Below are 25,835 nucleotides of genomic sequence, written 5' to 3' on the forward strand. Positions count from 1 at the left end.
GAAAGCTATTGGCGCTGGTTATATTTTGCATGACAGACACATTCAGCAATGGGCTCTGAACGCATACAAAGAGCAGGGTAATGACGACAACGCTTTTGAAGCTTCTAGAACGTGGGTAAATAATTTTAAAAAAGCCCATCGCATTGTTTCACGAAAAATAACTAAATTTGTTACAAGAAAGGCAATAAAAGACGATGTTTTGAAAGTTAAAGCTGCAGATTTTGTTAAGGAAGCGAAGCCCTTGATTGCAACGTATGGATCTCAAAATATATATAATTCAGATCAAAGTGGATTTCAATTACAAATACATACTGGACGGACCTTATCAGCGGAAGGCCAAAAAAAGTAGAATGTGTTGTACAATCCGTAGCATCAACATCTCATAGTTATACAATACAACGAACAATAACTGCTGATGGAAAACTGTTATCACCTCTCTTTATGGTTTTGCAAGAAGCAAGTGGACAGTTTGGAGCAGTAGTTGCAAAAAGATTATTTAAGCCGTCAAACGAATACGTAACTGCATCCAAATCTGGGAAACTCACTTCTGGTAATGTATATTTTGATGTTACCCGAATGAAGCAATTTTTCATTAATAAGTCAAGTCTATCTATGTATAGTTATAACGAATGTTAATCTAATATTTCAGCTCATTTCAAGACCTGGTTGGAGGAGGTATTCTTTCCTAAAACAAATGGAGCAAGTGTATTATTGCTAGATTCTTGGAGTGGACACTGCGAACAAGATGCGCATAGTGCGAAACCAGCTGGTAAAGAAATCATAATTAAGAAAATACCACAAGGTACCACGGGACGAATCCAGCCTCTGGATGTGTACGGATTTAGAGTGTGGAAAAATTACGTTAGACGCTTTTCTGACGATGTACTGTTATACAATTCCGATATTAATCTACATTTAAGGAATAATATTATTAAATTACAGTCACTTGTGCACAACCAATTGTCTTCACCGAGATACGCACATTTATTTCAGTATTCCTGGTATAAAAGTGGGTATATAGACGAGAAAGCAGGAGATTTTGAGAACCCTGTGTACTTCGCTTTTGACCAGGATGCACAAACGAAATGTGCACTATGCGGTGTGACAGCTGTAATTAGATGCTCGTGGTGTCAGAAATCATTTTGTTTAAAACACTTCTTTCATGAATACCATTTTTGTGATCAATATGAACCATAAGGTCTGCGATAATGTAAACACATTCATTTGAGGACGTAGCGCAACAGACACCTCGTACACGAAATGGCAATTTTGTTCACGCTAGAAGTAATATCTAGTATACAAAAGGAAATTATTTGTGTATTAGATATGTTTTATTTCTAAATAACTTGAGAACTACATTTCCCTGTAGGAGGACACCTTACTATAAGTAAACTTCAATAATAATTATATTTGTTAATTTGTAGGAAATACAAATTCTAATTTATCCGTATTTTCGATTCGGCTGTGAAGTATAAGAAAATAAATTTGCATGAAAATAGATGAAGATTTACAAGAATTATTAACAAAAAACAACAATTTTTATGTATTATTTAAACAAATGGACTTTTTGAAAATCTGGTGAGTCAGTCATATTTCGCATTCAAAGACACAAAATTCATCCATTGACACTATTCCCCTATCTCCAATAGTTCGCGAGATATTCCACAAAAATGATTTTTCAACCCTAACTTTGAACGCAGTTTTCACCTCCCAAATATAAAAACGGCGAAAATAAAAAAACACGTGTTTCTTATTTTTCGATCGTCTATAACATATCCAAAAATCAAAATGATCGGAGGCGGACACCTAAAATACTCTCATTGTTAGACCGTTCGGTTGTCCTCTTACCTTCTGATACAAGACTTTTCTTAACAAAGCTAATGGGGCTACCTGAGTCCAATACACAGCTAACCGAAATGCAGGAGTCAACGTTGCCGTCGGCAAATCGCAACTGCACTGTGCGTTCGAACTCGTTGTCCTCTTCCCACTGCACTGGCACATAATGCACCTCCGATGGGGCGGTCGTTTTCTTGCCGCATTGCCTCGCACGTTGACCAAATTTCCCAAATGTGAAGTAGGATCCCGCTTCTCGTTTCGGCTAGGGACAGTTCCCTGCATAATGGCCGAACTCGGTACAGTTGTAACAACGTATAGAATCGTTGTCACCCTTTTGCCTTGGCGGCGTCTTCATGCTCTTCCGCATCGCCGATGAGCCATCCGCTCGACCTTGTTCGCCAATGTCACCTTTTCATATAAATAATCGGCGAAATTTTCGTCAACTTGCCATAGTCTTGCTTCGAACTCATGGCGCAAGTCCATAAGATTCTGCTGTAGCCCAAATATCTTCCGTAATTCGATTAGCAACGTATTAAAATCCAACTCAACACAGTCTGTTCGGTGGTGACCACTTAAGAGGTTTACCCTTTAACTTGCTGCACACTATAGCCTGTGTGGCATACTCGTCAACGGAATATCTACTGATCATCTGTCTGACCTGTTTTTCCCAGGTGTCGATATCATGATTGGTATCGTCGTATTCGCCAATAATATCTTTTGTATCCTTCCATTTCATAAACCGTAACTGTCCTGCGATATCCACGAACATAAATTGCATTGCGTAAAGTCACCTCAATTCACGCGAATTGCACAGTCATAACTAATGGCACGCGTAACTTCCACGACCTGGGCACACTAATCCAGGGCCATTTATCCCACTTCTGATAGTGTTAGGGGTAAAAGTGATATAAATGTATATATTCTTAATTTAGTTACAACAATGGTATACAGATAACGTGTATCGCTACTCGGCTCGACGCAAACTGCCTCGACCGCAGTTCTCCCGCCTGACCGCCTAGCAACACTTCTCTGGCAACACTTTGCCTTGCAGCACTTGTCTGGCAACGCTGTGCCTTGCAAAGCTTGTCTGGCAACGCTGTGCCTTGCAAAGCTTATCTGGCAACGCTGTGCCTTGCAGCGCTTGTCTGGCAACGCTGTGTCTGCCGCGACGCGAGCCTGCTACAGTACCATTTTCATGGGGAAAATACTAAAACACAAAGAGTCGCTTCATGACATTTCCGTAAAAATACAAAGGGTACATGGTGACTCCGCACCCGTACCCACCGTTGTCCACCGTTGAAGGGCGGGACAATACGATCATAAACCGCGACTCTGATGGGACGCTCTGACCGAACAACCTGGCTAGTTTTTCGGAAACCATTGTTTGCATTAGGCTCGAATTATAATGAAATTTTACATCCGCTACGATAATGTATACCTCTCCTACAGCACACTTTGTTGCAGGAACGTTGCAGAACTGCTGCTGCATATTGTAATATTGCAGGTTGCAATGCAATTTTACTGTAACATTGTGAAAACATTGCCGTGGATTACTTCAATGGCCACGTTTGTGCAATGTTCCTGGAATATCACGCACACATTGCGGTGCAATACACCTGGAATATTATGTACATATTACGATATAGTACTTATTCGTGGAATATTGCGCACATATTGCGGTACAATATCTACTCATGGAATACTGCGCATATATTGCGGTGCAATACTCGTGGAATATTAGATGTCTCAATTACTGCCAGTGTCCCTATTATTACTACTTAATTTATTTTACTTAATAAAAACGTAACGTATAATGAATAGTGTATAATCGATACTTTTATATTACCTATACTATTATAAAAAGCTACAGCGTTTGATTGTATGTACACAAAAATCTCAAAAAGTACTGAACCAATCATTACGAAATTTTAATTATAGCAGCCTTGAGCAATAATAACGGACATAGGCTATGTTTAATCACGTAAAATATAATTAATCTGTGTAATAATGTACATAAAGAAGTCATGACTCGGCTGGCTGCGATGGATACTACGCGACGCGACCGCCAGGTGGCGATCGGGCCAAGCGCTTCTCGCAGGTGGAATCAGTCATGCCTAAAAGAGTGCCGGGCAGATCGTGTACCGTCACTCTCGAGTACCACCACTTTCAGATAACGGACATTTATACACTTCTCACATTAAATAAAGGATCACCTCTTGGAGCCCGAAAAATAGGAGTTTTATTTTTAAAAAAACAGTAAGAGTTTTCCTCCTTCAGATTTTTTTTCAAATATTTTCCATTTTCGAGAATCCTGTATAAGAATATCAGGTATAGCCACTTGACCGCAGCGAGTACCGCACGGCCCGACCAGTCGAGCCGGTGCTGGGCGACGCAGTCTCAACTTTCGGCAATTTTTACAGGGCTTATTTAAAATGTCCATATTTTTAAAAATTTGTCCAGCAAGGGGAAGGATATAACTATATTCTCCCTTTTTCAGATTTTTAAAATCGTGCTCGATGTTAAAAACCTGCATTTGTTTAAAATAATTACACAAAAATGGTTCAATTTTTTTTTGAAACTGAAATAATTTTTTCTCTATAAGCACCGTAAAGCTCATCTCCATCCGTTTATTACTTCCATAGTTATAATGTATTGGAAAAAAGTTAGCAGTTAACTTCAAACAGCTGTAAAATCGGCATTTTTCAAAATTTCGAAAAATTCTTTGTGGTACGTTCAAATATCACTGAAGACTACAACATATTCAAATTTAAGCAATTTACGAAAACTTACTCCGAAATCTGTCCGAGTTCGCATGGAATGTCCTATATACAAGTTTCAGCAAAATCCCAAATGGTAATTTGTATGTAATAAAAGATTAAAAAGGAGAGAGTGTTATACGTATTCAGTAAATTCTGTTGCATCGTCCCTCAGTTCGAAATTTAATTTGTACAATGTAAGTAGGTATAGGTATTCAGCGAACAGTATTCTCCGATACTCGCGATGGCTCGCGGTTACTTTGTCGCTGTCGATGGGTCGTAAAAGAGAAGGATAAAACGGGGGTATAGTAGCCGAGAAATAAAGCCAGCGCCTCGGTCTGCTAACACAGATACACAGCGTTACCAGCAACATTATGCAGGACCACTTATATAGCGGAAGGGTACACCTACAGGAGCGGTGGTAATGCATGCGTGAAGACGTTACTGACGCACACATTACCACCACTCCTGTGGGTGTTCCTCTCCGCTAAATAAGTGGTCCTGCATAATGTTGCTGGCAACCCAGCAGATACACAATTTTTCAATAACAATAACGGCTTAACTTTTTTACTTTTAGTTTTTTCTGCATAAACATTTTTTTTTTCAAATATTGATAACATGTTCCTGGTCATAATGAGAGCAAACATGATACAGTGTCGAATTTTCTTTTCTTTCTGCTAAAATTCCTTTGCACTGTGCCCTGGATTTCACCAGCCGATTGTGTTGTAATTTAAACTTTACGCTCTAAACAAAAACGTTTTCCTATTTTCAATATAGGTATTTGCTGAGTGAAATTAAAATAAGTCACATCTATTATTTTATGTTGTTTTATTTATTGTTAACCCTGTCTGCATTTTAAATATTAACTAAGGATTATTTAACTTAGGAGATAGGACCGTAAAGGTTTACAAAAAAGATCAGGAAGTCAAATGTTGACAGATTTGGAGACTTATTCTTATTATATGTTCTATACAGTAGTCGGAAGAATAAAAAATAATAATAGTAAGAGCAATATTTCAAATAATTACTGTAACATCCATATTCTGAAAATATGGAGTCCAGTATTAGTAAAAAAGTTTCAATCTCTCTTTTTTTATTTCCAATAATGTGGCCATATAATTATAACATAAATACGACGGCGATTTCAAGTGATGTATGTGTTACTGTAAAAGCGTTAATTTAGTAAATGTATACAGTTCCCAGCAGTTCGTAGTCAATGTATGCCTAAAATGCATATAACCTAACCTCTAATCGTACGAAAATGGATACATTGACTGCATCACGCTTTTACTGTGCCACATATATCCAGTTAACGCTTCAGTTTTGCTATGATTCCACGTTGTGAGTCCTCCGGAGTAGGCGCCATCTCGTATCCACTACTTCAACTAAATTTGTCATGTGACTTGCTCTGTATTATCGCCAATATGGCGGAACTCGTATTTGGGAATGCAATCACGGGCATACGTTGTTTGTCCTTATATGAGCAGATTTTGGACTGGTTGAGGTCTCATTCGAAAGAGGAAGGATCAATGCAGCCCGCTCTGGTCATCGTTTGAGTCATAAAACTCTTTTAGTGACCTAAAAATACTTGGATTCATGCGGGTGTATTTTGTCGACTTTTGCTCTACTTTCAACACTCATATTATTAGATATCAACACAATTTCGTCCAACCATGACCAGAGCGGGCTGCATTGAACCTTCATCTTTCGAATGTGACCTCGCCCAGCCGAAAATTCGCTCATATAAGGACAAACAACGTATGCCCCCAAATCCATGTTTCGGGCCAGATTGTGTCGGTATACAGCGAGCTGCATTACCCGTGTCCACTCCCTTAAAAATTGCAAAAATTCCATTTTTCCTTCAACGCGCTGTATCTTCGCGCGGGATGCTCGAAACATCAGTGCCTTGGGCTCATTTTAAAGCTGAGAATCTGCCGATTCTTTTGAGTGCCGCCGGAACCCGCTGCGATAATTTTGTTACCTGTGGCCTTTATGTTCGAAGCTATCATTTCGGAAAAATAAGGATACAATGGTAATGTGCCGGACTGTCGTTCCCGCGATGGCGATCGGTTCTTGTTTCTATCCCCAGCCGCCTACCTACGTAGGCGAAAGCGAGCCGAGCTACAGCGACCTGTAAGCACATGTGCAGCTCCCTGATGTTTCAACTTCTGCTACTGCCAGATACCACTGAATACCCCACGGCTCTTAATATGCCACGGCGCTCGCTTACCGAAATGGAAGTAATGCGTGACATTACACTTTTAGAGAATGGTTCTAGTCAACGACAGGTTGCTCGTGAGATGGGTGTAAGCCAATCCGTTATTAGTCGAGCAGCCAGGGCCGCAAACGTGAGACAACCGCGAGGGATGATAGAAGTATTGTAAAACACGTTCTTCGACACCGTGACGTATCTGTAATAGATGTGGCTCGCAATACGATGAATCGTAGGTTGCAACATGCTGTTTGTAATCAGACCGTCAGAAATCGGCTTAAAGGTGTTTTCGTTCCCGTCGACCAGTACGCGTTTCTATGCTAAACAGGGCTCTTAGGAGGTTGCACATAGACTATGCTCGCCGTTATATGCGATGGAGACAGATGCAATGGTCAAATATTTTATTTACGGATGAATTCAGATTTTGTTTACATGGTAGTGATAGGCGTTTACGTGTCTGGCGCCGTCGTGGGGAGCGGTTTCACCAGAACTGTAACGACCACATTGTTGCTTACAATGCCGGTTCGATAATGGTTTGGGCTGGCGTATCCAGGTTTACCCGAACACCGTTGGTCGTGGTACCACCTCCTGGATTAACTTCTGAACGGTATGTAGCTGAGATACTCGAACCGCACGTCCTTCTAATACGTGCAAGAATTGGGAATCGATTCATTATAATGCAAGGCAATGCTCGTTGTCACACGGCACTATTTACACAACGGTTTTTTCGAGAAAACCGAATTGCCGTGTTACCTCATCCTCCTGTAAGCCCAGACTTACATCCGATTGAGCATGTCTGGGACATACTTGGTCATCGACTACGCCGATACAATCCTCGCCCTACAACTCTGCAACAGTTATAAATAGGATTACAGGAAATTTGGCGCAGATTACCTCAACCTCTAATACGTCGCTGTATTAACATGAGACAGCGATTACAGGCTTTTATCCAAAATCGCGGTGGTAATACACCGTATTAAGATTTTGAATTACCTATCCATCGATTCGCCCCCACCTTCAACACACACACACACGCGCACGCGCACACACACACAAGAAATGCATAGATCCAACTGAGCAACATCAACGCGGTATGTACAAGGACCGGTGCAGACGAGCGGTTTGCTGCGTTCATTCGGGGTGTAGCAATATGTGCTTTCGTCAAAACGAACGTAAACATGGCGCCTAGTAGCCGCAAAACTTTGTGTCCCGCGTGAACTGCTTCATATAAATTAATATTCTGCTAAAACGTGCTGTCACGCGGCCGATGAAGTCACAGCTTTTTCCGAAACGGTAACTTCAAACATAAAGGCCACAGGTACAAAATTACCGCAGTGGGTTCCAGTGGCACTCAAAAGAATCGGCAGACTCTCCCATTTAAAATGAGCTTTAGACATTGATGTTCCGATCATCCCGCGCGAATATACAGCGCGTCGAATAGAAAATGGAATTTTTGCAATTTATGTAGTTGGCAATAATGTAACTAAAACTCACCCTTTCAGAAATTCACCTACAGCTTGAAAACCTGAGTCACTAGGTCACTGAACCGATCCTGGTCATCGACAGATGTGCCGAGTGCACAGCTGATCTCAGGTACGCGACACCATCCAAAGTTAAGGGTCGCAACGTCAAATGCGTCCGGGTTAATGTACCGAATATTCATTTCACTGCACGCCTACTAACACTAGTCGCTTAATTTATTTTTCATGGGACGTATTGTTCCTACATTATAAAAATTGGTGGAAATGAATTTTTACTTGGCGTTCGGAACCGTAGGTATTGCCGCGCAAATTCTCACGCTGCAGCACTTGCTTCCTCGTTGTTCGGGGGGTACACCCAGAACCTCGAGTAATACTCTTGAGCAGAGAACATTTCTGCGACGTGATTGCTTGCTGACTGACAAGATTTTTTCCAAGCGATTTCTTCTACCCCCAAATAGTTTCTCGCGTTCCATTATGAGTTGACCTCCACCAGGCCAAGAGGCTTCAGGTAAAAAGAAGCCAGCACATTTTCGAAACACACGTGCCTTGCAGAAGTGCAAGGAACGAACCATCCTACTCACTGTCATAAAAGCCCGCGCTCCGTCCTTTTACTGCCAATGTACCCATTGCTTCGAGGTAGGCAGGAGACACCACGTGTTTCGGTTCCAAAGGGTCCGAATAGAAGAGAAACAGAAAGTCTTCGAATTGCTATAAAGAAAGACATGTTTCCTGTATCCTGTTTCCCTTTTCCGATACCCTGAGTTCACGTCTGCTACGAGTTGGAACCAACTAAGCCATAAAATACTCAAAACTGCGCGTAGTCCCGCTTGTTTCGTCCTACCTTCAAATTTATTCATTATTCGCTTTAAATGGCAAACAAACCATGGCAAAAGGTTAGATTTTTTTGTTACGTCTTTTTCATTTGTCATTCTACGCAATTTCCTTCGATGCATGCCGCCTTGCTTGTTCGTAGTCGCAGTGCGGCCCGGCGCGCGGCCACGCTAGCGCGGGAGCTCCAGCGGAAGGCTCGCGCTCTGATTGGTTGAGCTTTTTTCTTAATATCTCGAAAACGAAACCCCAGATCCCAAAACGGTTAAGGATGTCTTTCGATGTCTTTTTGCATCAGGATATTGCATGTTCCGGGATGTCCCTCAATTCTGGGACACCCTGTAGTATGCATACTAGGCCGACTGATGAACGCGCCCGTGTGCCGGTTGCCCTTTAATAGACGTTTCAGGTCGGTATTTTACGAAATATAAAAATGATTATAACTGCAATACTAAGCATTCTCGGACATATGCGTATATCAACATTTCTTATTATCTTAATGAGTGGAACCGACCCTAAAATATTGTCCCACATATTTATAAACACCGCATATATTCTATATTATATGTAGATCAGCGCCATTCTGCCTATGGTTTGGAGGGTAAAAGCACCCGCCATTGCCCAGGGATAACGCTGTGAGAAAAACCCCGGGCAGTGTGTCAGCTATTGTTACAGCGGAGTGGGAAAGAACAGTTGTACAGGCTCACAAATGCGTAGGCACGCACGTGTTAGTAGGTTCATTTAAATACTGTTGAGTCGACGCGACGGTCCTTGTTCATCCTAGCATCTGTACCGTATTGCCCGGGGAGGTGTGACTTAAGGTCGGTTTATACAGCGACCGAGCCGAGCCTTCCGAGTCTTCCGAGCCTCTATAGTATGCTTATGGACGGCGCCGGCAAGTTTCCGCCGAGCTCGGTGGAAGCTCGGAGGCTTCCCGCTGGGCCCGGGCTCGGAGGCCACTCGTTGAGACGACTAGAAGGACTAGCGATTAGTAAGGCAAATAAATACAAAAGTGAATAAATAAACTAAATAAAAAAAAATAATAATAAAAAAATATAAAAAAATCCTAACTTAACCATCTCACCTTTCTGCAGCGACAGATGCTCTTCTCGGTAGCTTTCAGAGGAAGATTTAATATGGCCAAATACTACATTGTCCCTCAATATCTCTACTATCTTATTATCCCAAATATTAAACGAAAATAAACTTAGACGTATATTTTAAAATACGATTCTGTACACCACTGGTTGAGAAAAGAGGTTAAATGTAACCTCAATTTATCTTTTATAGCCTATAAATAAAAAAAATCACAGAAGGAAGCGAAATGACGCTATTCATTCAACTGTTTGGCTTCTGGAGAAGTAATTCAAAAACTGCACTTTAGGCAGTGCTAATACATACCAGTTATTAAAGTACATGTTTGTCATTGCGAAGAGATTGGATAACAATGTCGGTGCATACGTTCCAACTATATAGATACAAAGTTTATTTTTTATTATTATTTTTTTTATTTAGTTTATTTATTCACTTTTGTATTTATTTGCCTTACTAATCGCCAGTAGGTAGATCGACCGCGGCTCTCGCATTTACCCTACGTGTTCGGAGCATAAAATCCAGCAGCGTTGCACTTCGACAGGGCACGGACTCGGTCCGTCCGTCTAGTCGTCTCAACGAGTGGCCTCCGAGCCCGGGCCCAGCGGGAAGCCTCCGAGCTTCCACCGAGCTCGGCGGAAACTTGCCGGCGCCGTCCATAAGCATACTATAGAGGCTCGGAAGGCTCGGAAGGCTCGGCTCGGTCGCTGTATAAACCGACCTTTACTCGCCGCCGAATCGTGTCTGTTCCGGGCAGTCTGATCAGTTGCCAGTACGGGCAACTTCTGAACGGTGCTGTTATCTATACAGGGTGTCCGCGAGAAGGCTGAACAGCTGGATATCTCCTAACGTATTGGAGAAAAAAAAATGATATAGAATTCCATGGATCGAGGGGGCAAATGTATTAGCCGAGAAGTTTTTTCTACTATTTTTTTTAAATGGACCTATTTTTTTTTAGAGTTCACTTGATAGTGCGATCAAAGACAAATTTAATAACCTATAATTTATACACCTTATTTCCACTGGTTTTCGAGATATTGCGCTTTCAAATTGACTGATTTTCACTGGATGAAAACCCGCTGGAATAGAAGGCACCGGGGGCTATCTTGTTCACGCCACGGATGACACACGTTGGGCATTGCTTGTTGAAACAGATACCTACCTGCCAAAGGTCTACGCCAGGAGTAGCAGGCCCAAAGGCTGGACAATTCTTTTCCGTCACAAATGCTAGGTCGGTACATCTGCGGTATCGGGAAATGTACCGTTAATGTTTCAAAACGTCATAAAATTTACTTACAAGGGAAGATCTCGGACACAAAAATTCAAAAAATTCTGAAACTTTGTGAATATGTAGGGGATTTCCTACTCATTACAACGCATTTTTTTTGCTGCCCAAATTCATTCGAAGGGGGTGAAATTAACCTTTGAATATTCGGCTATTTTCCGATCTTATTTTGTAACTCGCAGTCTGTAAGAGATAGAAAGAAAGTTTCAAGACAAATGTTACTTCTGTTAATTAGATCTACTATTTGGTAAAAAATTATTTTACAGTTCACGAGTTATAACACAAAAATCTGAAAATAAGCGGCTTTTCAGGAGTCGATTACACCCTCTTAGAGTGAATTTGGGTAGCAAACAAAGATCGCGTTGTAATCAGGAGGAAATTCCCTACATATTCACAAAGTTTCGAAATTTTTTTAATTTCCGGATTCGGGATCTACCCTTGTTACAGTTTGTATGCAAGGAGAAGTAGGAAAATATGACTCAATTTTCACTTTCAATAGTCTATTATATCGCACCACCTTCTACGCTCGGATGGCCGTTTCTTTTGGAAGAGATGCAAGTTCGATTGATTACGTTAGGAGGTGTAAAAGTTGCTAGACCAAATGTCAACCATAGGGAGCAGATTGTATTTGGTCCAATCGTATTTGCATCCCTCCCAAACGGCTGCTCTCTTGAAGAGGTCGTATTCACAGCAATACCACCTCCGCAATGCCCACGCACGGAATACGTCAACGCGTGCTTTTGTTTTGATATTGGAGCGCGTGTTTATACTCGAGAGATAAGGGATCTGTTCAAATTTTTAGGGAGGATCGCGCGTCGACAGCGGGCTACCACTTTTCTCCCTGTGTCTCTCCACGAGGCGTATTGACGGTGGATAATATCTTTTAATTACTATATTTGTAGCATGTTTCTCGCGTACGTCGGGACAAAAGCGGACTCAGAGCCAGGCGAAAATTCATTCGCTTTTTACGATCGATAATTTATTATTTCTCCAAGAACGTTTCGACAACATCTGCTTGCCAAATTTCTAAAGGCCAATAAAAAACGTGGTGACATTACCCAGTCTGAGTTAATCCGTACGGTGAAATAGGGTTGGACGAGACTTCCACCGTTTATTTATTTCGTCTGCACAAATCATATCGTATTATGAATACAATAATGTATGCCCACGGTTGATATGTATACGTATCTTTAAGCATTTACATTTCTAAGTTGTCGGATTAACTTCGGTCCTCTGTTAGATTGTAGAATTGTAGATATCACTGACAATGAGAGCAATACAAAAGTCTCATACGTCGTTGCTGTAGGACCAATAATTTAAGCAGAAAATACAGTTCTTCATCGTAGTATGTGTAACGTTTCTAGGTGCGGTGTTAACGCGATTTACAGGATTTTAGGATAGGTTCGAATGGCGCGCAATAAAGAAATGAATTTCACAAACCAGAATTCATCCTAACAGCGTTTATTCACGAGGAACACTTTTTACATATAACTATTTAACAAGTTGATGACGTTTTAGTCAATATGAAGGAATATAAACGATTCTAATGTAAATTATAATAGTAAACACGCTTGGTTGAAATAGAACGCAAAAATAGTAATAAACATGTTTGGTCGAAATGGAACATGCGATACACATGTGCTATTTTAAGTCTTGTCTGCTCGGAGAAATAGTGAACTCTCTCGGTTGATGAGCCTATATTTATACCTATTTCGTATATTGTTGCGTAAGATTCTGCAACCATTTGTATGGTACGCTCGATCCCTTCCGCAGCCGATCCACCGATCGACTGGCAATCGCGACTGCGCTCGGTTTTCCCTCTCTCATCACTACACTCATTCTCACATCAGTTCCATTCGCCGCACAAACACACTTACAGGCTAATGGAAGACACGACAATGAAATACGAAAATTACGCTAGCGGTTGGCGGTTTTTAAAAGGGACAAAAGGGCTATGGCAGGGGCTTGGGATTCGTTACATACCTACGACACACTAACTTTATTAGTAAAAATGTAATTTTCAACTACCGCAACATTTTAGATACAAGTATCCCGAATCACGAGCAGAGTTCGAACCCTGCAGAGAAGTGGTTTTTGCTTTTGTTACTTTCTTATATTTTTGTCATTGTGCCTCGCTTTACTAATTAAATTTCATAATTTTCAATTTATAAAATACTGAAGTATACACCAGTCAAGTGAAATATTTATCAACTAGTTTATATACATTGAGGAAAATGTTTGTCTTCTATTCATCCGCGTGTAGTGTATTGTATGCAATAACGGTGGTAATAGTAGGTACTATGTATTTATTTTAAATGGATCATCAACTTTTAAATTAATAGAGTTACGGTTCTAAGCTGTTTCTATATAATATTGCAGAATAAGAAAAAAATCATTTTTAATAACTTTTGTTCCAGGTGAAGATATTACGAGATATCCTAATACTGAATTTCTCTAAGGCTTTTACATATACGCCTATTTCACAATGAATCATGGCAAGAATCATAATCGTGGGACAAATTTCTTCGGGAAGTATATTCACGATAATCATCAAAAAGAACAAGATGCAAATGTAAATCTAGTTTGCGAGGTATGAATTTTATTGTACATTCTTCTTTCGATTTGAAATATAATGACTTCGCTGTATAAACAACCGAAGACATGTTCATAAATTAAACAAAGAAGGGAGTTATCGGGTGCTACATTTTTCTTTCACATGTGATTATTTGTTCGTAAACTTGGTTTAAAATTTTTCCTATAATAATAATAAATATATATGCATTACATTAAAAGTAAAACACAGTCCAAAACGCGAGGTATGTACCTACTGCGCAAGACTGTTATATAATCTAACATAAATAGTTTTATTTATGAAGTACATACATATAATGACGGCGATTAAGATAGTATTTATGAAGCATACAAATATTTTCAACTAACAGTATTTTTTATTTATGGTTTACTATTATTGTATACAGGATGGGGCATAATTTTGGCCACCTGGAATATCTTTGTTATTTTTCGTGATATGAAAGAACTTTATTTACAAAAGTTGTTCGGTGCCAAGGGGGCTATTAAATACCAGTAATAATTTTCTTGTGGGTTCACGGCTGCCCGGCATTTTAGGGATATCTATTTCTTTAAATGGCATGCTATACTTTTTGTATCCCTAGTAGACGTACGGATGTTCAGTCGATTTCAACGACATATATTACAAGGTCATTTGATGTTAAATAATGGTGTAAAACGACGACTCTTCTGTCATATGAAGTGCTCGAAGATGTGTTTGTTTGCATAGATGCAACATTGTAATCGTCGAATGGGGAAGATGACGCAAAGCTCGGCGCAGAAGGCGCCACTAGCGCATGTACTGCGGTTTTGCATGAGTGCGCATGTGTGAACTGTTTGCGCGCGAATTTTTCATTTATGGAATGTATGAAGTTGGTAGATACATATTAATGTTTTATACCACACCGATAACAAGTGGCACGTGTGCTGGTGGCGTCATGGGTGGGAAAAGGTTGCAGTCATCTTCCCCATTGCTGGAGCCCGTACACTTCTTATTACTTCCGGATTGATTATAGCACATACTGCACATATAGCACATACTGTTCGAACTGTTGCATTTCATGCATTCGTTTCGAAGTTATTATTATTATTGATATACGCGGGATAAACACATTCGAATATGACAAATCAATATGTGCGGGTCCGGCAGTCTATCACACACTGTGTAGTTCAGATAATCGATTCTGTAGCTGCGAGTGATCAAAAAGTAAATTAACATTTAGCATGTCTCTGGTCAGAGGGTCCACCGTGTAATGTCTATACAGTGGTAATTTGCAATTAAATGAGCGCTACCCGATTTTCATGGTTTGAACTAGTGCGGTCGGATTCTACTATTTGGGTCTGTATCGGGCTGTATTCGTGCGTGCCTCCTGTGTGTGCGTGCGAGGCGCTAGAGCTGTTCGAGTAATTGAATATTCGGGTAGCTTGAAATCCCAACCGAGCCGGGACCAGGATTCCGAGCCGAGTCAGGTACCCGGAAGAATTTTTTTCAAGCGGCGTGAAAGAACCGGGCGGATTAGAGAGATTCAAGTACTTGAATTTTTTCAAGCGGCCAGCAAGAACCGAGCGGATTGGATAGAACCAAGTGAATTGTGTTACGTCCCTACTTGCTATTTAGAGGCCGCAATTTGGGGAGTTTATATTTTCAGTCCACTTTCGAGCTAGTCCTGGGACTTTGCGCTCTGGGATAGTTGAGAATCATCGATGGTAGATTATAATACATTTAATTTTTCATGATTACCTTAATTTGGTCGCGGTGATGGCAAGTTTATCGGGATTAGCTTCCAATCAATGGGCGCATCTGGAATCCCGCAGATCTCGGGTACTGTATTATCCTTCGGCGGGACCCAATCACCCACACACCACCACTATTCCGTGCCTAGTAAGGGGTGATATTTCCCTGACGCAAGGGGTGCTGGGCACTCGTAGCAACTGGAATCGTTCTGCAGGTGCACTAATGTACCGTGACTCTAATCGTCGGAGTTAGTACTATTAGTAATTGGTTATTTGACCGATAAATCACTCTCCACCTACCGCTCCAGGCGCTACCGCGGGCAACGTTCTGCCCTTCAGCGGCGCCATTCACGGAGGCAAGCGTGATTTTCCAACATTTAGTTATATCTATCCGGTCGATCACACGTTACGCTAAATCTCTGGTAAAACTGCGGGCAACGTTCGGCTCATATGTGATACCGTTAATCAACGCAACCCGTGAACTGTTAATGCACTTTTATTAATATTTAAATGAATCGCGACGATCACGTTTTACCCTTAATTTCTGGTAAAACCGCGGGCAACATTCTGCTCATAGGTGATACCATCAATCAGCGCAAATCGTGAACTGTCAGTGCACATTTTCGTAATTTAATTCACTTTTCCAAAAAGACGAATGCTCGATTCATAGGATGAGAATTTGGGGTGGAATCACTTCACTCACTGGTTAGTACGTTAACAACACTTTTATTATCTGTTTCCGTATTTTTGTACACTATCACTTGAATATTCACTTAAAATACTATTTGTAAGAGAACAATAATTATTTTAAGAGTGCGAACATTGACTGACTTGGTAATAATATAATAATTGCAATGAGCTCCACGGGTGGTCAGTCCTTTTTTATAGGGCTTTTAATTGGTCACTCCTTCTCTAGGATTGGTGACATGACAAATACCTAGGTGGGAGGCCCCATCCCACAGCCTCAGCCTGGGAACTTCCAGGAAGAATCTTCCCATTGCTCTTATCTGAGAATTTGTTTACTAATTAGTCATGTTCCTCCATTATACCCTTTAGGTGTATTTCTTTGCGACTGAAACTCATTATTTTGCTTGATTCCCAGCGGCGACGATAGCAAAATTCTTATAGTAATTCATATTTTATATTTCTATGCTATTGCTTACAATATGCTCTGTACGATCGGCTTTGTACAGTTTACTTACTAAGGATTGAAGTTAAATATGTTATATTGGTATCGGCGATCGATTAGCGGGAAATAACGCGAGGGCACTCTTCTGGCGAGGATCAGGGGCACAGCTCTGCAAAGGTGGTGTAGACTCCGTTGGTTGATAGGGGCCTCCGTCCCACGCTGAACGGCAGCTGGTGTTGGCTGGGCTTCCTTGGTGTTCGTGCGGTCGGCTAGCTGATGTACAGCTGGCTGTCCGTTACCTCCTTGATGCTGGCTATCCTGCTCGCTGTTGCCGTCCGTGTATTCTTCGCTCGATCTCTTCTTATCGTAGTTTCCAGTAATAATGTCTTATCGGCGATACGTTGTATAATGTTTTTCATACGAGGTGATTATAATACCTCAGAGTACGAAATAGTAAATATAATGATTTAAAGGGTTAATATTTGACTCTACGTCGCAGGACGTGGCAGATTGAATTTTTCCATGCGGCCCGAAAAACCCAAGCGGGTCGAAAGGACCGAACGGGCCGAATATAAGGCTTCGAACATACTGAAATTTTCGCGCAGTCCAACTGTGTCGAGTAGCTTGAAGCTTAAACGTTGTTACGCTTCCGCCAGGTAGGCGCCAGTAGACATGGATCGTCCAAAACCTGTGACAAAGGACCAACGCATAACTTCTTGTTAAGTCCACCCAATTACACCTTTCCCAATAGATCCTAGCGCTAGATCTTCTCTCCGGACCTTCGCAACAGACCTCAGCGTAAGATCTCCCAAGAGGATCTTCCCGCCAAATCTTCCGCCTGATTTTCCCGCCTCTTTATCCCGCCAGACTTTCCCGCCGGACTTTCTCGCTAAAAACACAGGAAAGCGACGTGCCTTCAAGGGTATTACGTATGTGGAATTTTCCCATACGCCCGTCTCAACCGTTTCTTCGAGCTCGCGTCTGTGAAGGGAAAACGCCCTAAAAGTCTTTCCGTTATCACCTACCAGTAATAAGGGTCATAATCTTAGCCAGCTGGATTGCGACCATGGGAACGGGAGTGACACGACGACGATGCCTAGGATTTCCTTATATGGAGATTTCTAGAGAATTCCCACTCATTTTGGGACCGTATAAACCCTTTGGTTTCAACCCTCCGGTTCAAAGCTATACAGTCACGCGTAGAGTCACGTCGTATCACACTCGTATAGAGTTGGTTAAATCCAGTAAGATAGGGTTCGAGACCCGTCAGGATTACAGTTAACCTCATAGAATCCGCTAGTCCGGTTTATATTCTATTTGGCATATTGAAATAGCCACTCTTACGCCCCGCATCGCCAGTGCGTCAACACCGTGCAACTATTGGTAACTTACACTATTTATTTAATTAATTAATCGTGATACTTACATTTGTACAATAATTGATTATTGAATATACGATTGGTGTTCACGTGTAAATCTGATTTTAGAAAAACAAAATTTTTAAATAATATATTTAAATATATTTAAATACGCTTTTACAAAAGCCCGAGCTCCGTCCGTTTACTGGCAATGTACCCATTGCTTTGAGATAGACAGCAGATACCACGTGTTTCCGTTAAAAAAAAAAGACATCTAGTATAGCCGTCTTGGCCCAAAAGGGGCGCGCTCTTCCTCAGGCTTTCGCCTATACGAGCATTTGGCTGGCATGGTGGTGTGAGCAAAATTTAATAGTCGTCACGGTCCGCTGCCAAGGGAAATTCGGCGTAGATGTTCTGTCGAAATGGTGCTTCGAAAAACCCTGCCCTCATCCGCTAGGAATCACTGGGCAAGTTGGATCTACCCCGAAGGGCGGCGGCTCGTTTAGTCAGCGTTACGCGTCGCGTGGCGGCGCGGAACGCTGTCCAGTGGGGACCACGAGGAGGTAGAGCCGCCAGCGCAAGCTCGATCCCGGCAGGATGGCTTTCGCCGATAACGCCCCACTCACCACAGTGCCTGGGCACTGCCTGCATTGGGGGTCGGGGCGGGTGACGTGGCTGAAACAGAACAAATGGATTAATCTGCTTGGTGCGAGGGGCCCGCTACGGCTGAGGGGTTTGTCTGTGCTGGGCGTGAGGGTTTGGGAATGGGTCTCCAGGCCGATTCTTTCTTCACCAGAATAGATTTTACGGTGCTCATTAATGCACTGAAGGTGCTCTGTTTGACAAGTTGCTGGGGGGTCGGTGGCCAGGGGAGGTTCTTTTCTAAAGTGATAAGCCTGAGTTTCTCTCTTTCAGCCCCGTGCAGCGGGCAGTGGAGGAGGACATGCATAGCAGTCTCCTCGCCCCCGCCACAGCTGCACGCATTGCTTTCCGCGAGGCCCAGGGATTTTAGTTTTGACGCGAAATCGCCATATCCTGATAGGAATTGAACTGTGTAGTGATCGGGCTGTAACCAGGTCATCTCCAGACGTTGTCTGATATTCGGGAAAATACTGTAAGTGTGACGGCCGTCGGGGGAAACGTCCCAACGACGTTGCCAGATCGCGTAGAGCATCTCCGGGATGGCTCTTTGTGGTGATGTGATCGTCGCGTGTTCGGGGAACCGGTATTCGCCGAGAGAGAAGTTAATTCCTTTCCTGACTTTATATCTGATAGAAGCTAACGTGACGTGAATGTCGATGGGGAGAACGCCTATTACTGGCATTGCTGCTGTGGATGTTGTTCTATAGGCCTTCGTTACTTTCAGGAGAACCTGTCTTTGGGCCGATCATAAGACCTGCGTGTAGGTCTTATTGAGATGTTCGTGCCACGCAGCAGCCGCGTATGTCGCGATGGGAACGAAGAGACCATTGTAAAGGGCCCGGAGGGTGTTGTACCTGAGACCCCACTTTTGCCTTGCTACAATCGACAACGAATTGAACCTCTCGGTGCACCTCGTTTTGACTGCATGAACATGAGAGTTGACCCTCATGCCCATGTCGAAGTGCACTCCGAGGTACTTCATCGTCCGAACCATGCGTATGCCACGGGAACCTATTTTAATAGTGGGGGGCCATCTGATGTCTAGTTTGCCTTTTATAAGAAAAAGCTCCGACTTTTCGACCGAGAGTTCGAGTTTCTCGTTCGTGCACCATTTGTGAGTAATGGTCGCGGCGGATTGGCCGAGGGTTTGAAGAACCGCTCTGCTTTTCCCGGGGATGACGATGAGAAGATCGTCCGCGTACGCGAAGGCTTCGAATCCGTTCGATTTCAATGTGGATAGCAGATCGTCAAAAACTAAGTTCCAAAGGCCGGGCCCGAGAATAGAGCCCTGGGGGCAACCCCTCGTGACTCGCTTCTGTACGTCGCGATGCCCGGCGACAAGCCTAACGCTCCGGTTGCTCAGGTAGTCCGTCATAACGCCGAAGATGTTGCTCGGGCAACCCCTCTCTTTTAATCGAGAGAGGATGCTCGGCCACCAAACACTATCGAACGCGCCTTTGATGTCGAAAAGCATCGCGAGAACATATTTCTCGGGGGATGTTGCCCCGACCTTCTTCATCTCAATAATTGCGTCCTCGGTGGAGAGACCTTGTCTGAATCCGAACTGGCGGCTAGAAGAGAATTGTGGATCGAGGAGAACGGTTTGGAGACGGTTGAGAAGAAGTTTCTCGAAGCATTTTCCTAGCACTGGAAGGAGACATATGGGTCGGTACGAGCTGGCGCAAGACTCGTCGCGATCGGGGCCCTTGAGGGGGGTTCGGATAGAGCCAGTTTTCCAGATCCTGGGGAAGCAGCCGGTGTTTAGGCACGCGTTGAAGAGGGAGAGGAAGGTTTCGGGTGCCACCGGGAACGAGGCCTTGACCACCTCGACCTCAATCCGGTCCAGCCCTGGGGCCTTCCCGTTTTTGAGGCCGGAGATCGCCTCCTGCGCCTCCGAGAGTGTGAAGTCAGGGGCAGTCTGGGACGTAGGGGGAGAGGCGCTGTACGCGTGCCTCTCCCTCTGCGCCGCCGTGGTGTCCGTGTTATCGTCCGGGACCAGCGAGTTAAGGAGGCCAAGGGCAGCCGCTTCCCAGGTATTTACGCGGTTAGTGACTGTGTTCGGTGTCAAGAGGGCTTTGTCTGGTGTGATTTTCCCGGTGCGGAGCTTGTAGACCACGCCCCAGGGGCTGGCATTGCCAACGTCCGTGGCGAAGTTCTGTAAGCTTTCCCGTCTGATTTTGTAAATGATCGCGGTGTATTGTCTTCGGAGTTTACTGTACTTTACTTTATTGTCGAGTCTGCGGATTGGATCGGATTCTGATTGGAACGCGCGACGGGCTTTGTTGGTTCGTTTCTTCATATCAGTTAGCTCCCCGGTCCACCAGGGGACGGATTTTTGATGGGGGCGTTTCTTCTTATTACTTTGGATTGTTTCCGCGAAATTCTCGACGAGCGAGGTGGTGGTCGGCGCGAAGCGAATGGGGTTGCGGTTCATTTCGGTGGAAAACGACTCCTGGAATTTCCCCCAGTTGGCTCTTGTGGTCTTAAAACGGGGATGACGGATTGTGTACGTAGAGGTGTTACAGGGGCTGAGAGTGAACGAGATGGCGTTATGGTCGCTGGAGATCCAGTATTCGTGAACGGTCCAGTTTTTGACTAGATTGATGGCCGGCCCGGATGCCATCGTGATATCGATGTTTGATGTGCCGAGGTGGGAAATGGAAGTAGGTGGATTGTGGGGCTCGTTGAGAACGGCTAGATCCAGAAGGGATAAAGTCTCTTCGAGCATTTCTCCGCGCGCGTCGTTGTATCTGCAGTGCCAGAGGGTCGATTTGGCGTTGGTGTCTGCTGCTATTATTAATTTTTGTCTCGGCAATTCGGTGACAATTTTCCGGATTTTATCTAAATATGGTTCGATCTGATGGGAATATTGGAAATAGATGCTGGCGAGATATACTGAACCGAAGGGGCCTGTGATTCCCACGCACGTGCAGTGGGCATCACTGAGATGCGAGATTTTGAGGACGGTAAGGTTTCGGTTATTGATCACGATACCAGACATCAGGTCGTCTCCTAAATTGCCCCCCGAAACTATTTTGGTACCGCTGCTGAAGCCTACAAAGCGCCCCTTGACGTTATAAGGCTCCTGCATTAGGAGGATGTCGATGTTCTTTTCCTCTAATAGTTTCTGCATTTCTAGGGTGACAGTTCTAGATCTACGCATGTTCAACTGTACGATTTTGAGGCAGCGATCGGCAAGTGGGGTTCTAATAGGCATAATCGGTTCTAGAGAGGGCCTGGTTTACAGCAGCTGTGTAAGCTGGGCAATGTTTGTCGGTGACGGTATGGGTGGATTGCTTCCCGGATTTTATGCAGTTAGTGCAGGTGGGGGGTTTGCTTTTATTGGGGCAGTTCTTGAAACAGTGGCCCTGCGCTGCGCAGTGGCCACAGGATTCTTTTTCGGCCCTGCAAAATTTGGTGGTGTGCCCGAAGCTGTGGCATTTGTAGCAGCGAGTTGCTGCTACGTAATCCTGGAGCCTGCAGCACTTCCAGCCAATATAAAGGCGTTCCTTATTTATAAGAATGTCTCTTACCTTTTTGGAAACCTCTAAGACCCAGTTGCAGCTGTCTCTCGCTCTGTCGCCGGTTTTGAAGGCGAGTCTGGATTCCTGCATGAGCAGAGTTTTCTCTACCCCTTCCGCGTTCTGCTCGAAGATGGACTCGAGCGTTGCGGTGTCGTTGTCGGATCTCGGGACGTCGTATACAATGACACGAGGGCTCCTCTTGGCAGGTGTCCCGACGACAAAACCAGCTGCCTTCAGCTTCTCGTTGGAGACCAGCGCGGAAATGTCACTTTTCTTCGCTGTTTCCACAAAGATGCCGTTGCCCTGGATTCTGCGGACATTCCTGACCTGCAGCTTTTCCGCTTTCGCGGAGATCATTTCCAGGACGGCCAGCTTAGTCTTGTCGCTGCTTTCATATGCCACGGTGTCACTCGGTACAATTGTGACGACGTTTGGTGGGTCTTGCTTCAGGTTGGAGGCCGCCGCCACTCGGGACTTCACTCCGACGCGTTCCGCGAAAGTCATTTGGCGATGGGGAGGGGGCTGGCTCGAGCATTTCTCAACGGCGTTGGACACGACGCGCCGCTGATCAATGTTTTCAGCCCTGAGGGCCTCGATACGGCCCTCGAGGCGGCTGCTGTAGAGGAGGGACTCGTTTAGAAGGGCCTGGAATTTGCCGATGCTCGCCATGACGAAGCCCACGGTCTCGGGGTCGGCCGCGTTTTCCGGGGATGTTAAAAAGGTCAACACTTTCTTATAAGTCTTCTCGGATCTGGTCTTAAGGTCCTGAATAGAGGTCGCGGGTGCTTCGGATCCAGCGTCTCCGTTGCGAGGTGGGGCGGGGTTGGGAGCATCAATTTTCGGGACAGAATTGGCCACTTTCTGCTTCGTGGGTTTGCGCGGTTCCTTGAATTTCGCGGCGGAGGAACAGTCAGATTCGAGGTCCGAGAGAATTTTCCTCTTCCTCTGTGATTTCTTCTGGCGGATGGGGACAGACTCGAAGTCCGTGGAGTCACCGTCCATGATACTGGACATGGTGACAGCTAGAATACCGCGCGGGAGGGGGGGGGCAACGACCAAGATGGCGCCCAAGATGGCCGCCAAGATGGCCGCTCTAACCTACACTTGTCAAAAGTTCAGTTAAACTGCAATAACACTCTTAATAAAGGACTGATTCTAATTCTGAAGGTGTCTAGCTATTCGGTACGCGGGACTGCACGCGGGCAATTGGGGGTTTGGTGATGCAGCGATGCACGGGGAAGATATACGCCGATACGTATATGACGCGCTCCGAGTGACGCCTCCAACCGACGCTATCCCGATTTTCGACGATTTCTGGGGTTCCAGCACAGGTATCGCACTTCCAAATGTCACAAAACATTCACGGTCACTAACGTGTCGCGAGGGATCACACGGAGCAAAAAACAACTTGGTTTATACCGACTAAAAGAACCGAAAACTGCGGAGCGTCACGAGGCGCGTCCGTTCCCGATCCAAGATGGCCGGTCAGTCCTCAAAAAAAGACAGTGCATACCGTTCCTATTTCCCTTTTCCGATGCGAATTCAATTAAGCCATACATTACTCAAAACTATTAGAAACCGTTCTCTACCGCCGACTAGCGGGACAATCCGGTCATAAACCGCGACCCTTGCGAAATGCTCTGGCCGACCAGCCTGAATAGTTTTTGGGAACTAGTAATTAAAATGTATTATCCAACATCAATACGCCTGATGAAAAGATACAGGAAGAAAGGGAGTACCTATGCAGTTTGTTGACTGTTTCTTTATATGCCTGGGAGAGGCGATGTGGATCACCACTGGAAATGGCCAGGGAAGGGATGCATTCCAACAGAAATCAACGGTTGTTGGGACGGCACGATTATTGGCCAAAGTGGGCGTCGTTACAATGAACACGAGCACTCCACAGAAATATAGCAAGAACAAACACGACTCACGAAACACGCAATTAACACGAAACAGAGATATGTACAAAACTATATACAAGGTGCTGGGCGCGATGGCTCGAAGGATCGTTTTAGAAAAGTACAGAAAAACCGTGGGTCCCTGGGCGACAAAGATTCGGCTAATCGTGCGTGCGAGAACGTGTTGCTATTGTCGAGGTGTTCTTGGTAATAACGGCCGGATTCCCAAAAGAGCGCAACGCTCGAATCCCATGCAAAAACGTGGGAACCGCGTAACCGTCCTAACGGACGGTGTGTCATCACGTTTACACGCTCTCGCGACGCGGCGCGCTAATTTTTGGCCATCAGATTCCGCCCGCTTTGGCCCGGTGGACCGGGCCGACCTTAGCGGATGCCGACGCATGGCGTCTGCCCGCCGTGACATGCAGTGACGCTACAAAGTTGACCGGAGAGGCGCGTTACAATTATTGCGGGGTGCTACAGGCATTGTTCACGTCGTGGCCTCCGTCAGCAGGAGCGGGGAAACACGGGAGCAGTACGACGTGAGTGATCGGCTGCAGGGATTCGCCCTGTGTTGTGCGCACCGTCACCACTCGGACGCGACCGTCTGGACCAGGGTGGACACGCGAAACGCGGCCGCGTCGCCATTGCGCCGGCGGGGCATCGTCGCCCTTAAGGGGGTAGACACGGGTAATGCAGCGCGCTGTATACCGACACAATCTGGCCCGAAACATGGGTTCGGGATTTTTCGTTTTTCGTCCTTATATGAGCAGATTTGGGGCTGGGCGAGGTCTCATTTGAAAGAGAAAGGTTCAATGCGGAGCGCTCTGCTCATGGTTCAACGAGATTGTGTTGATATGTAATAATATCAGTGTCCAAAGTAAAGCAAACGTCGACAAAATATCCCCGCAGAATCCAAGCATTTTTAGGTCACTAAAAGAGTTTTGTGACTCAAACGGTGAGCAGAGCGCTCCGCATTGAATCTTCTTCTTTCGAATGAGACCTCTCCTAGGCCAAAATCTGCTCATATAAGAACGAAAAACGAAAAATCGTGACTGCATTCCCAAATCAGAGTTCCGCCATATTGGCGATAATACAGAGCAAGTCACGTGACAAATTTAGTTAAGGTAGTAGATACGAGATGGCGCCTACTCGGGAGGACTGCCAACGTGGATTCATAGCAAAACTGAAGCGATAGCTGGATATACGAGCCACAATAAAAGCATGATGGAGTCAATGTATGCATTTTCGGACGATTGTAGGTTAGGTTATATTCATTTTAGGCATACATTGACATAGGAACTGCTGGGGATTGTATACATTTACTAAATTAACGCTTTTACCGTTACATACAGGGTGTCCCACTAAGGAGTGGACAGCGCGATATCTCTTAAAGTATTGTCGATAAAAATATAAAAAAATAGGGAATTGCATGGTTCGAGGGGGCCCATTTATTAGCGCGAACGAATTTTGTTTCCGATTATTATTT

At 44.2% G+C, this 25,835-nt stretch overlaps 4 protein-coding genes and 1 long non-coding RNA gene across 10 annotated transcripts in view; 3 read left to right on the forward strand and 2 right to left on the reverse strand.

Annotated features, from left to right (window-relative positions):
- The window catches only part of LOC143373660 (uncharacterized), a 423,841-nt gene that overhangs the window by 225,262 nt on the left and 172,744 nt on the right, over nucleotides 1–25,835 (reverse strand). The gene's annotated exons all lie outside the window — the stretch shown is intronic.
- Nucleotides 1–25,835, reverse strand: part of LOC143374872 (uncharacterized) — a 617,708-nt gene that overhangs the window by 142,937 nt on the left and 448,936 nt on the right. The gene's annotated exons all lie outside the window — the stretch shown is intronic.
- The window catches only part of Wech (tripartite motif containing 71 protein wech), a 320,032-nt gene that overhangs the window by 74,964 nt on the left and 219,233 nt on the right, over nucleotides 1–25,835 (forward strand). For 2 of the 5 annotated variants that reach the window (XM_076812920.1, XM_076812554.1), the window contains exon 2: nucleotides 13,908–14,080. The exons of 2 other annotated variants lie outside the window; for them this stretch is intronic. In XM_076812920.1, coding sequence (XP_076669035.1) covers nucleotides 13,976–14,080 — 105 coding nt within the window. In that variant the 5' untranslated portion in view covers nucleotides 13,908–13,975. Of the gene's footprint in view, nucleotides 1–13,907; nucleotides 14,095–25,835 lie in introns of those variants that run through there. One more of the 5 variants, XM_076812644.1, reaches the window with a different exon arrangement.
- Nucleotides 1–25,835, forward strand: part of LOC143373387 (uncharacterized) — a 142,369-nt gene that overhangs the window by 19,582 nt on the left and 96,952 nt on the right. The window lies entirely within an intron of this gene.
- Nucleotides 198–1,331, forward strand: LOC143368118 (uncharacterized). Its single transcript, XM_076810484.1, has 2 exons — nucleotides 198–550; nucleotides 650–1,331. The coding sequence occupies exons 1-2, from the start codon at nucleotides 442–444 to the stop codon at nucleotides 1,195–1,197; spliced, it is 657 nt and encodes a 218-aa protein (XP_076666599.1). The 5' UTR covers nucleotides 198–441; the 3' UTR covers nucleotides 1,198–1,331.

Source organism: Andrena cerasifolii, chromosome 1, assembly GCF_050908995.1.
Source record: "Andrena cerasifolii isolate SP2316 chromosome 1, iyAndCera1_principal, whole genome shotgun sequence".
NCBI classification, from domain to species: domain Eukaryota; kingdom Metazoa; phylum Arthropoda; class Insecta; order Hymenoptera; family Andrenidae; genus Andrena; species Andrena cerasifolii.